Genomic DNA, 13,976 nt, shown 5'->3' with positions numbered 1-13,976 from the left:
TTTGCAAAAGTTATGATGGTTAGTGTTTGTACATATAGTTAAGCCACACAACTCAGATAGATTAAATTATAATGTTAAAAAACCTGGCTGATGTTGATATTACGAAATTCCGTTTGCTTCCGCGACTTGTCTCTATTTTCATCCTGAGCCTTCCCAACCTTCTTGGAATCTTTTGTTTTACTTTTGACTGTGTCCTCATTAGCGGCTTGTTGATTTTCTGGAGCAGAACTCAGAGGACCACCTTTTGCAACAAAACTTTGCAAAACAAGTTCATCAGCTACTGATTCCGCCACGGTTTCTTCCCATGATCTATCAACTGATGATGTAGGTTGAAACTCTGGATTGGAACTAGACACACTGTTTCTTTTTGTTTTTGGTAACTTCAACCCCTACATGGAGATTCCACCACACATGAATGAGGTCTGTAATAAATCCAACTTATAGATTGACTGTGATTGACAAATGTGGGGCATAAAGTTTGTTTGGATAATGCCTGCTAATTTTTTTCACTATTACTTACACCTTTAGTTAAATGTGCATGCATCATTATCCATACAAATAATCTTATCACTAGATTTGCGCACTAGTATTACTAAAATGACAGATACTATGCATGACAGACAGCACTTTACATCCAGCCAGATTTTTATTGCAGAGCCAGTTAAACTGAGAGATGTCTTAGTTTGTTTTCCTCTGTTGTTCTTGTTTTGTTTTGAGTATAGAATCATACATGTATAGTATGATAAGTTTTTAGTTGAGTTTTTCGTTGGGTCTGTAATCATTGACATCTTTGATAATGAAAAAGCTAACCTTTTTACCAGAAAAAGGGAAGGAAAAAAAATACCCTATCACTAGATACCAAATTATGATCTTTTAGTGTAATAAAACTCGAAAGTTCCCATTTCATGATTATAGTCTCAATCAAACCTATTCAAAATGTTTGTTTGGAGTTTCAGCCTCTTACATCTAGCACAATAATGATGACGATTTCGTTAGTGGAACTTACCTGAGAAGAATCACTATGGCTAGAAGTACCAGAGATCAGGGAGGCTTTTGAATTAGAACCAGATTTTTTTGTAATCTCAAATTCTCTTGTCAATTGGTTACTTGAGGCATTTGTGTCAGCGCCAGATGTGCTTTTCTTTACCCGTTTTCCACCAGCATTTGTTGAAACTTTCCAGACTTCCTTCACATATTTTAAAAGGGGAAGGGAAGAAAAGGTTAGAAGGAAGGAAGAAAACATACCCCCCCAAAAAAACCAAATGCATTAGGTTAACCTGCCGTTTCTGTGAATCTTGTTCTTCTCCTGGAAAGAAGTACCCCCACATCATCCTGTACATTGATTCTGCCAAATGTATCTTCAATGGGTATATCTCCACCTATTGTCGTCAATTAATAGAGAGTTTCTTGAGCTAGAATTGTAATCGAATACTTTAAGCAAAGAGAAACACTTTCATAACTGCATTAATTATATAGAATATTGACCTCTACAAGTAGACAGCATGCCTAGAACCATAAATCCCTCATAGGTAAGGAAATGCAACAGCCAACAGATCTATTCGTGCCAGCATGACAACCTTCCATTTTAACAAGATGCTATATAGCAAAAATTAAAGATGCTGTAACAGATAAAATGAGAGATTACATCCATACAGACAGTGATTTTCAATCAGAACAAAATGTCATAGCTGGTTAAGTATAATCAATTTAAGCACACCATGGGCTAGGTATATCCATGTTAAATTAAGTATTGGGTTAATGGGCTGTTACCCGTTAACCTTAACCCTATTTGTATGGCTATTTATATCTTTCTTGTTATCTCAATAAACAACAACTAGGGTTTTCTCTATTTTCTACATGGTATCAGAGCATGAAACCCTAGCCGTCACAAATCCTCATTCAAAAACCCTAGCCGCCGCCGCCGCTACAGTGCCACCACCGCTATAGTAATGCTGCTACAGTACCTCTGCTACAGTACCTCTGCTACAGTACCTCTGCTACGTGTTGCCTATTCCCTCGACATCTCAATCTTCGAACTGATGAGAGGACGATTGTATCCCTCGACATTTCAGTCATAGAACTGATGAGAGGAAGAGTGTCTATCTCATGTTGTTGAGATATTTCACTTTTATTCTTGTTTCATTCGAGAAACAAGAATATAAAAATTGAGCCTTTGTACATACAAAAGCTAGGGCTCTCTCCCTCAGGTGATCTCGCCTACGCGACGTGAGGGCATGACTATCTACCACTCTGCCTCTAATCCTACTCCTGATCTGCTCTTAGTTTATGTTTCAAGAACGGATCTCTACTACTAATCTGCCTATTTGACTACTATCTGTCTCCTATTGTTGCTAAAAAAAATAACTACTACTTCGATGTCGGACATCTCCTCCTCTACTACTCCTTCTATTGTTGTTGGTGAGATCTCTGCACCCAAGGTAGTCTTGGGGGCTACTATTAAATTGAATGGTGCAAAGTATCTGCTCTGGGCACAAGCTTTCCACATCTTCATTGGCGCTCAGAGCAAACTACCACATCTACTGGCATCTCCACCCCCCACCACAGATCCCACCCATAATACCTGGCTATCGTCAGATATTGTGTTATGACTTGGCTTCTCAACAGTATGGAAGTACAGATCAGTAGCAGTGTTATGTTCTTAACCACTACGAAGGAGATGTGGGACAGCCTGAAGATTATGTACGTGAATGAGAAGAATACCTCCCGTGTATTTGAGATCTATGAGCGACTGTTTGCGCTCAAACAGGGAGATAAGTCAGTTCCGAAGTTCTTTGGTGAGTTGAAGGGACTGATAGATGAATTGGAGATGCATCAACCTGCAGTAGCTGATGCAGTGACGCTGTTGGGATATCGCCGCGACCTGGCAGTGTCCAAATTTCTTTCTGGATTGCACCCTATTTTACAGTCCCAGGTGAGAGGACAGATGTTGGGTGACGATACCATTCCCTCACTGACTGCTACATTCTCCAGAGTCATGCAGGTCTCTACTGGTGTTATTTCTGATACTACTACACCGTCTTCACCTATAATGGATCAGTCTGCCATGTTCTCTAGTCGAGACAGAGGCCGCGGTCGTGGTCGTGATTCAGGGAGAGGACGTGGCTCCTTTGGTGAGAGACAAGGTGAATTTGATAAGGGCTCATGTCAGTGTGGTCACTGTGAGAGAACCAATCATATTTCTGAGAAGTATTGGGAAAAGTTTGGTCGACCTCAGTGGGCCCAGGTAGCTGACGCCGAGTCGACTCACTCGTCTATTTCTGCTACTACTGCTGGTGGTCCAGCTGTTACTGTTACTACTGTTCAGATTTCTCAAGCAGATTATGAGAGGTTACGCTAGCTAGGACTCTCTCAGAACAGTCACTCTGCTACTCATGCATCCTCTTCAGGTATGGATGCTTCCATCGCTTCTTCTCACAAACCCTGGATACTAGATTCTGGAGCCTCATCCCATATGACATGTATAAAGGATCACTTTGTATCTTTACATCTTTCTGCTAAGTTTCCCGCTATCTGGATTGCTGATGATACACTGCCTCCAGTTCGTGGTGATGGAGTAGTTCATGCTACTTCATCTTTAAAACTATCTGATGTGTTATACGTTCCCAAATTCTCTGTTAGCTTATTATCCATTAGTAAGTTTACAAAACAAAATAACTGTAAAGTCACATTCTTTTCATCTTATTGTGTTTTTCAGGACCTAACAACTGGGATGACGATTGGTTCGGGGCATGAGCGAGGAGGTATGTACTATTTGGATGACAGTGTGCTAGAGACTGGTATTGTTGCATCACAGCCTGAATCTACTTTACTGTGGTACTGACGTATGGGTCATCATTCCCTACAAAAATTTAGATCGGTAGTTTCTATGAAGTCATCTATTTTCTCTTTAGGTTGTGAGTCGTGTGAACTGGGTAAGCACCATCGTGCTACTTTTCAGAGTCGAGTCGATAAACGCAGTAGCTCTGCGTTTGAGTTGGTTCATTCTGATGTCTGGGGTCCTTATTGTGTTCCCTCTGTGAACGGTTTTTGATATTTCATTATCTTTGTTGATGATTTCTCTCACATGACGTGACTTTATTTGTTAAAAGAGAGGTCTAAGGTCTCGCACGTTATTGAATTCTTTTATAATGAAATAAAAACCCAGTTCTCTACTTCTGTTCATATTCTTCATACTAATAATGCTTTGGAATATATGAAAAATGATGTTTCAAAATTTTGTGCTCTTAATGTTATTATTCGTCAGACTTATTGCTCTCACACTTCACAACAAAATGGAGTTGCTGATAGGAAGCATAGACATATTCTAGATGTTGTCAGAACACTGATGATATATATGAATATTCTAAAGTATTTGTGGTCTGATGTTGTTCTCACTGCCTGTTATTTGATTAATCGCATGCCTTCTTCTGTCCTTAATGGTATAATACCATTTAATTGTCTTTATCCTCATAAAAAATAATTTTCTATGATTCCTCGCGTCTTTGGTTGTACATGTTTTGTTCGGGATTTGACAGCTGGTTTGGATAAGTTGTCTTCTAGATCCATTAAGTGTGTTTTTGTTGGATACTCTCGTACTTAAAAAGGGTATAGGTGTTATCATCCGTCAACCAGGAAATTTTGTGTCTACTGATGTTATCTTTTTTGAGTCTATCCTATATTTTTCCTCTGGTTCCACTACTATTAGTTGTCCACATGCACCACTACCTTCTTCTGCTCCTACTACTATTCCATTACATGTTCCTGTGGCTCCTGCACCGAAACCTCTACTGACATACTCTCGTCGCCCAAAAGTACATGCTCCTGACACTTCATCTCCAGCTGTCAGTCCATCTCATGTTGAGACTTCTATTCCTTCTGACTTGAATATTCCTATTACTCTTCGGAAAGGTAAACGGTCTTGTCCGAAATATCCGATCTCTCTTTTCGTCTCTTATGATCATCTCACCCCATCTTTTCGTCAGTTTGCTTTGTCCTTGTCCACTGTATCTATACCTAGGTTACATGAGGAAGCTATATTAGTACCAGCCTGGAAGCAGGCTATGGATGAGGAAATGAGTGCACTGCTTTCTAGAAGGACTTGGGATTTGGTGTCTCTTCCTACTGAAGCGACTGTGGTTAGTTGCAGATGGGTGTATACCTTAAAATATCACCCCGATGGGTCTGTTGACCGATATAAAGCTTGTCTGGTTACAAAATGTTATACCCAGACATATGGCATTGACTATTTTGAAATATTCTCTCCCGTTGCTCGTCTCAACTCCATCAGAATTCTTTTCTCTCTAGCTGTTAATATGGATTGGGCGATGCACCAACTAGATGTGAAGAATGATTTTCTTTATGATGATTTGGACGAGGAGGTTTATATGAAGCAACCTCCTGGGTATGTTGCTCAAGGGGATAGTATTATCTGCAGGCTGAGAAAGACCATCTATGAGTTAAAGCAGAGTCCTCGCTCTTGGTTTGATAAGTTCAGCAAGGTTATTTCTAGTGTTGGTTTCTAACATTGTCAGTCTGATCACTCTGTCTTTCTTCGACGCACAACTACTGGTTTGGTTATTTTAGCCGTATATGTTGATATTCTGCTGACTAGGAGTGACTCTGTTGTCTTAGCTGAGACTAAGGAGTATCTAAACCGTTATTTTGTCACTAAGGACATGGAAAAGCCAAAGTATTTTCTTGGGATTGAAGTTACATATCAAAAACATGGCCTGTTGTTGTCCCAAAGGAAGTATGTGCTAGATTTACTAAAAGAAACAGGTCTCTTGGAATGCAAACCTACAAGCACTCCAATGGAGGCAAATGTTGATTTGTGGCGTGATGATACCTCTCTACTAGATGATGCTGGATGATATAAGAGACTCATTGGGAAGCTAATATATTTGACAGTTACCAGACCTGATATTACTTTTACAGTAGGTGTACTGAGCAGGTTTATGCACAAACCTAGAGAGGTTCATTGGATAGCAGCTCTGAAGATTTTGGCATATGTCAAAAGTTGTTCTGGCAAGGGATTGCTATATAAGAAGCATGAGCATACTCACATTTTGATTTTCTCTGATGCTGGCTACGCAGGAGACATGGGAGACCGAAAGTCGACCTCAGGATTTTATACTTTTATTGGAGGTAATCTTGTGACTTGGAGAAGCAAGAAACAAGATGTAGTATCACGATCTAGTGTAGAGGTCGAATATAGAGCAATGACTCACACTGCTTGTGAGATTATGTGGCTGCGAAAGTTTATGATAGATCTTAGTTTTATTCAGCCTGAACTCATGCTAATGTATTGTGATAACCAGTCTGCCATTTATATTGCATAGAATCCTGTGTTTCATGAGAGGACAAAACATATTAAAGTTGACTGTAATTTTGTCAGAGATGCTTGGGAGAAGAAGATAACATCTCTCATATTCACTCCGTTCTCACAGCAACTTGCTGATATTCTTACCAAGGCTACTTCTTCAAAGGTGTTCTCTACTATATGTGACAAGCTGGGTATGATGGATATCTATGCTCCAGCTTGAGGGAGAGTGCTAAATTAAGTATTGGGTTAATGAGCTGTTACCCGTTAACCTTAACCCTATTTGTATGACTATTTATATCTCTCTTGTTATCTCAATAAACAACAATTAGGGTTTTCTCTATTTTCTACAATCTACAAATTACTCATCTTATTCTGAGTGGATAGGGAAACAGCACCAGCTAACATATAAGGTAACAAGCCACTAGTATGCAAGATCTCATCATCGCACATGTAGGTTATTTATATAAATGGGTTAGTTGTGGATAGACCCCCTATAGTTGTATTGGTGAGGATATGTCCCCTATGCTATTGCCCAGGTACTGATAGACCCATTGAGTGAATTTCTTTTGACTCTTAAAAGAGTCAAAGCAATTCACTCAGGGATCTCTTTGCACCAACTAAACCACAGAGGGCCAATCCACAACTGGGCTATACTTGGGATCTATTCATAATTAACCCGTATTAATTGCTAAGAAAGAATTTACCACAATGAAACATCACAAAAGAGCATTTATACATGACAGTGAAGTGATCCTTTCAGTTTACGACTTGACTGACGTTCAGAAAAGAGAGAAAAGAAAGCTCTTGATATTCATTTACTATTGAAGGGTGCAATACCCTTTATATATACAAGTGCTTTAGGACACTATCTTTAATCCCTATATATGTGTCTGTGTTTCTGTATGTACCAAGGAAAAGGTTGGTCCTTAGCGGTGAGGTGACCACATCTCAGCCCCCCAACTAAAGGCTGTGAAGTTGAAAGAAAATGAAATCACTTTCCATCAACTAATGTCATCTGAATCCATGGTTGACCGCCTCACTACCAAGGATAAACTTTATCATCGGTTTTTAATTTTTCAACTTCACATCCTTTAGATGAGTGGTTGAGATGTGAGCACATCACTGCCAAAAACCAAATATGGTCCTTTGTACCGAGGATACTTATTTCTCTCAAACAAACACATATGAGATTAACAGGTATCATATGTCATAGGAGAGGCTTCTCTCGTATAAAAAGATGCATCTGAATCTCATCCAAGAGTGGTTATAAGGGATGATCTCTCCCCCTTTATGCACTTGTATGTATGAGAGTTAGCCACACTACTTCATATGAGAAATCTCTCATATGACAAGTATATATATACAGAGAGAAAAAAAATGGATATGCTTGGTACCAAACATAAATTTTGTGCTTAGTAGTGAGGTGTCATATTCTCATCCACTCATTTTAATTCCCAACCACTCCCCAACCCATGTGAATGTGAGCCCCGATTTTCATAAGTGGAGGAGAATATGTCACCTCACTACCAAGCACAAAAACTTGTGCTTAGTACCAAACATACTCATTTTTCTCATATATATATATATACTAGTTTTTACACACGTGCAATGCACGTGATTTAATACTATGATTAAGTATTTTTGACAGTTTGTGCTCATTTTTTCTTTAAACTCTTACATCCCGATTATTTTTTATGTTTGTTTAAATGGGATACACCCAATTTAAATTTTCATGTTGATATTTGAATTGACAAAAAACAAATATAATTTAAAAATAATTTGAATTTTCATATTATTTTTGATCGATATGAAACTAAGCTTTATTTGAGAAAGTATAGCATTACAAAGTGAAAAATATTAAAATAGTGTTATACAAGGAAGGTGAATATTTAAAACAAATATGGCAAAATGATTGATTTAAAGTATGTTAAAACGATGCAAAAGAGAATATGAAGTTTACTCCTAATCATTAATAGACTTCATAAAAAAATATAAATTAAAGATTAATATTAACTCTAGTATACTTTTATATGATAAAAACATCCACATAAGAATATAAAAGTACTGAAAAAAATTCATGAAACTCCCTTCTAAAGATTCCTAATTTCACTCAAAATAATTAAACTATCCTATAAAATATTCATAAAATATTGTTTTTATTTCTTCTATTTTATTTTTTATTGAGTTAAGATCAATCCTTCTTCAGGTTTATCATTTATCATTTCTCGGACAATTCTAGAGTATTGTCTTCATCATCTACATCAATTGTGACATCAGGCTAATTTTGTATTTTTTATGCTATTATCTTTCCTAGGCTCGTTAATTTTTTATCATCTCATTTAACTTTACAAAGAAGTCAAATGTACTTATGATGTTCAACACAAACTGCTCAAAATATAGACTTTGATTTTTTTTTCTATTTCAATGAGAATAAATATTAATTTCATATATATAAAATTCTTTGTGTTCCTAATTTATTACTTAAATAAATTAGAAGCTATCTCTTTATTTTCCTCTAAAATGAATTCTTCTGATGTGCATCCAATAAGAATTTCTGTTATTTCAATAATATTACCTTTGCTCTATCCTTATCATTTTTCATAAAGATCTAAAATAAATACCTGCATTATTCATTACTAATTTCTCTTAGATTATAATATTAATATTTAATTTGAAGAACACAGTATGGAATTTATGAATACTTACTAATTTTTCTTATGTCTTCCATGGAGATTTTTTCTTTGATTAGGATAAAGTTATTAAATTATTTTTTAATGTAACTCATTCAGTGCTTCATTAATAGATATGTCTTATGTTAATGCCAATTCAAGTGATTCATTGACGTTTTCTGAATTTTAGATTTATTTCCATCACTTTCCCATTTGCAATGGAAATAACTCAATTCTTTTAAAGTTATCTCTAAATATTCTAATAGTTTCTCCATATGTAATTCCTTGTATTCTTTTACCCTATAAATATTATTAACGTCAAAGATTAAAGTTTCTAAATTAAAATCAATTAATGCTAAGGTATAATATTATAGTGTTTTATCATTTCTATGGATTTAAACATCTATCAATTAATGTTACGAATGTATTTTGGCTACCCCAACTTATTACTAAAATTATATGAAATTACTTTAATTTATATAGTGCCGATAATTTTTAATCTATAATATTTTTAAAAATTTTATCCATTAACCGGATGTTTTTAATCAATTCTTATTGTTTTTGTTTACCAGTATCAACTTAGACTATTCTTAGATGCTGAAAATGGATAGTAAATCCCTAAATTAGAAATTTTAATATATATATATATGAAAAATACCAAACAATTACACTTTTCTTTGCCAAGTTTTAAAATTTTAGCCCATTTTTGTGGTTTTGAACTTTGAGGGTGTGATTTATAATTTTTAAATTTTGAAAGATTTTTTTAAAAAAATTTACTTTTAAGTTTGGTAGTTGTAAATTCTATGTTTCATGTGTTGGTGGTAATTTTTTAAATGTTAGTATATTTCTTGTAACTCTAAAATTTTGAGGGTGTCTTTTACCATTATTAAAACTATAGATTAATTTTGAAAAATATTAAATTTTAGCGGTTTACCAATCAACGAATTTGATATGTGCTAGTTAAAATTTTTGAAAATTTAGAGTTTTTTTTACGATTTTTAAATTTTAAAGGAGTTTTTTAAAAATTTTGAGGTTAATTTCGGCAAATTTTAATTTTTTAGGTGTCTAAAGGTAATATCTTGAATTCATCTTATGTTATTTACAAATTTTAGAATTTTAGGGTGGTTTTTTATAATTTAAACTTTTAAAGGTGTTTCTATAATTTTTAAATTTTAGGTGTATCATGGTAATCTCTTGAATTCATCTGTGTTGTTTGTAAGTTTTAAAATTTTAGAATTTTAATGTGCTTGTCTGTAATTTAAACTTTTGAGGGTGTTTCTATAATTTTTGAGACATTGAGGTGTTAACTGTAAATTTTAAATTCTTTGCAAACTGATGTTAATTTTTTAATTTCATGTTTTTTATTTTAAGTTTTGAGACATTGGGATGATTTATATAATTTTGAACTTTTCAGGGTCTTTTCTGCAATTTTAAAAATTTTTATGATTTTTTTGCAATACTTCATGTATTATAATATGTTATCTACTTGTAATTTCTTTATCTTAATAAACTAATATCATTTTTATGTTTTATATATTTTATTAATATTAGTTTTTTTAAATTGTTAAGCTAAACATGGTTCACATAGGATTAGGATAAGATATGATTATGATTAGGATAGATTAAGATATAAATAAAATATTCAAAATAGTGAAGTCCCTCCCTTTATTCGCTTATGAGATTCAGCCATGCCACTTTCATATGAGAGAATCCTCATATAAAAACACTCATTGTTCTCTCTACATGTGTGTATATGCATGTATATGTGTGTATATATATACATATATACTAATCACGTTGGATAGATGTCACAGAAGGCGCTAGGTGGACTAGGCGTTTGAGCCAACGTCTGGCGCTGCGCCTAAACACCTAGGCGTATGCCTAGGCGACGCCTAGACGTTTAGCTATATTTAAATTATTTAATTATACTAATTAAAAACAATATGTATTAAATTTATATAAATTTATAAAAAAAAGTAGCAATCTTAGATCCACAATAAACCATGCATACTTAAATATTAAATAGCCAAAATAATAACTAACAATGTTATAAAAAACGTTAGGAGATCTAGGCATTGGACCCAACGCCTAGAGCCTAGGAAGTTTTTTTTATTTTTTAATTACAATAATTGATAGTAAATATCAATGTTATAGAAAATCTAGGTGTTGGACTGGTGTCTAGGCAAATTTTTTTTTTTCATTTAAGTGGTGGTCGAGGAGATTTTGCTGAAGGTCGGAGGAGGTAGCGGAGGTGTTCATATTTAGAGGTTAAAGGAGTTTGAAGGTGATTGGAGGACATGGAGGCTGCAACACAGAAAACACGATCAAAAGGCCTAAAGGGTCCAGTCCACGTAAGCAGACAATGCTCCCTACCCGAAACACTCCCAAAATCTAGATGGGCAGTCTAGGTACCGCCTAGGTGCTAGGCGTTAGTTAGGCAGCCTAGACACTATCTTGGCCTAGGCGGACTAGGTGGAGGCTTTGTAAAACAGACTAGGTGGGCCTTACCACCTTTACATCTGTACATGTACACAAACATATTAGTCTCTCTCCCTTTACTCACTTGTACAACATTCAGCAACATCACTTCATCACTTCATATGAGAGAATCGTCTCATATGACAAGGACACCCATTGTTCTCTCTACATATTTATATGTATGTGTGTGTGTATAATCACATCGGATAGGTGGGCCTTGCCACCTTTATGTATCTGTGTTTGTGTGTAGCTTCGTGTATATAATTAATTTCAGGTTACCTACTCCAGTTTTCTTTTTTTTTATATATTTCTACTGTCATCATTTAAAATTAGTATGTTCCCAAACACCTCACATCCACTTTCAAGTTTCCAAACAAATTTTCAGGCATGCCGCTGAGTTTATACAACTGCCTATAGGTATCTGCGACTCATAAGGTTAGAACAATATACTTTAATGATGATGGCATAAGATGATAGAAACGCAAGTTCAAGAAAATTAGCTCTTATGAGATTAGCCTTAATGATACTGAGATATGCAGGATGGCTGAAATGACCATATGTGTTGACTTTTTTTAACAATGATATCCATTGAGTTACATACAAGTAATCGATAAAGAAATGATCCTGGAACAATTATACTGTTTAGGCCAAAGAATGCATGTCAAGAACAAAACTATTGATGATTCAAAAGCCAGCTTTTGGTAGACAAATGTGTATCATGATTTCTAGAAGATGATAAAGTTATATTTGAAAAATTGTAACATTGGGGAATAAGCTGAAATAACCTGTAAAAGTTCAAGTAGTGAATTTCCATCCTTTGGAGCTCCCTGTTTGGCATTGACACGGAGCATAACATTTCTGCACCCAAATTATGAAGTTTAGCTTGTAGCAAATATTTTTCCTTCTTAAGCATGTATGAAAGTTTTTTCTTGAAGAAAAGCATCAAATCCCCAAGTTGGTAACCTGATATCTGAAAGAACAACAGATAATACAAGACTAGCAATGACGGAACTGAGTAAAACCAACGAAATACTAACAAACACAAGTTAACTTCAATAACCCTAGAGAAAACAGTGCAACATATATCTGAATCTGCACGCTCACATGATTATGAAGTTTTTAATATTTATAAAGTTTACTGCATACAGCCTAACATTTCTGCACCCAAATTATGAAGTTTAGCTTGTAGCCAAAAAATTTCTCCCTAAGCCTGTATGAAAGTTTATCTTGAGGAAAACCATCAAATCCCCAAATTGGTAACCTGACATCTGAAAGAACAACACATGGTGCAAGACTAGCAACAACGGAACTGAGTAAAACCAATGAAATACTAACATGCACAAGCTAACTTACAATAATCCTAGAGAAAAACAGTGCAATATATATCTGAATCTTCATGCTCGCATGATTATGAATATTTAATATTTATAAAATTTATCGCATACATCCTACATCAAGCCGAAAATACAATCCAAGTACATCACATTTAAGCATTGATTCCTAGAGTCACAAGAGTAAAAAAAAGGTTAATACATTATTCCATTATAGACTACTTACTAAAACATATATGGTTGAAGCATTTGACAGTGCTAAATAACAAATGTGCCCTAATAACACTACGGCATGATTCTCTTTATCAATCAAATACTCTTTTCTTCCCCCTAACTTTTTGTGACCTCAGTTGAACTAATAACATACATTTACTGTGTTTAGTACTTTAGATTTTAGACTCGAACTTGTTGAATAGCATCTTCAACACAGATTTTATTTCAAGCAAGGGGAAAACAAAGAAGATCATAAGATTTCTAAACTCAGAAGTCTGAATTTCACATGCCCAAGCCTTCTGACCGTTTAACCTTATCTAATCATTGATTGATGCCTTCTAGAAAGATGTATTCATTTCTCATTTCCCCTTCCCTTTTGTAGATTATAGCTTTGATGAGACAGATCCCTATCCCATGGTATGTCCACATGAAAGAAAGGATAAACTGACCATCTTATGCAAGAAATAAAGGTCGATTTGGAAGACAAACTACTGGCTATAAATGAAGAGCTACTTAACTCCAAAGGTAGATAAGACCGTATCCTATGTGGATATCAAAACCTAGTAAATTAATTTATCTGTGTTAAATGGCTGTAAATGGGAAGTCAAACCATCAATTCTTCTCTCTCAGAGAAAAATACCCTAAGGTAGACTTTGTTACCCCTAGAGCAAGAAGCGTTTCATGGGAAAGGAATTGCAAATATCCAATTTCAAGTAATATAGAAGATCCTGCATTTAGATAATCGATGCAAGGGGCCTATATAGCAAGTAACGAGGTGGCATGCAAGTTCAGAATGAGTTCCTGCACCTTCATCTGAATGCTAATGGTTGGCTTATACCTAACCTCAAAGTATTAGTAATGAGCACTATTTGGGAGTAGGATTCATGTAGCCAGACTGCAAAAATTCGGGATAAAAAACTTCTACTTCTTCTTATTTATTTATTTATTTATTTTTGTTGGTAG

At 35.1% G+C, this 13,976-nt stretch overlaps 1 protein-coding gene across 4 annotated transcripts in view; it reads right to left on the bottom strand.

Annotated features, from left to right (window-relative positions):
• LOC109819442 (protein SABRE-like) overlaps positions 1-13,976 on the bottom strand; it is a 91,511-nt gene that overhangs the window by 3,139 nt on the left and 74,396 nt on the right. For all 4 annotated transcript variants that reach the window (XM_020385171.1, XM_020385172.1, XM_020385173.1 and 1 more), the window contains 4 exons: positions 12,255-12,327; positions 1,278-1,379; positions 1,007-1,186; positions 84-389 (listed from right to left, as the gene is read on the bottom strand). In XM_020385171.1, the coding sequence (XP_020240760.1) occupies positions 84-389; positions 1,007-1,186; positions 1,278-1,379; positions 12,255-12,327 (661 nt within the window). The remainder of the gene's footprint in view (positions 1-83; positions 390-1,006; positions 1,187-1,277; positions 1,380-12,254; positions 12,328-13,976) is intronic.

This window comes from Asparagus officinalis, chromosome 8, assembly GCF_001876935.1.
Source record: "Asparagus officinalis chromosome 8, Aspof.V1, whole genome shotgun sequence".
Taxonomy (NCBI): domain Eukaryota; kingdom Viridiplantae; phylum Streptophyta; class Magnoliopsida; order Asparagales; family Asparagaceae; genus Asparagus; species Asparagus officinalis.
This window is presented reverse-complemented; position numbering and strand designations above follow the sequence as displayed.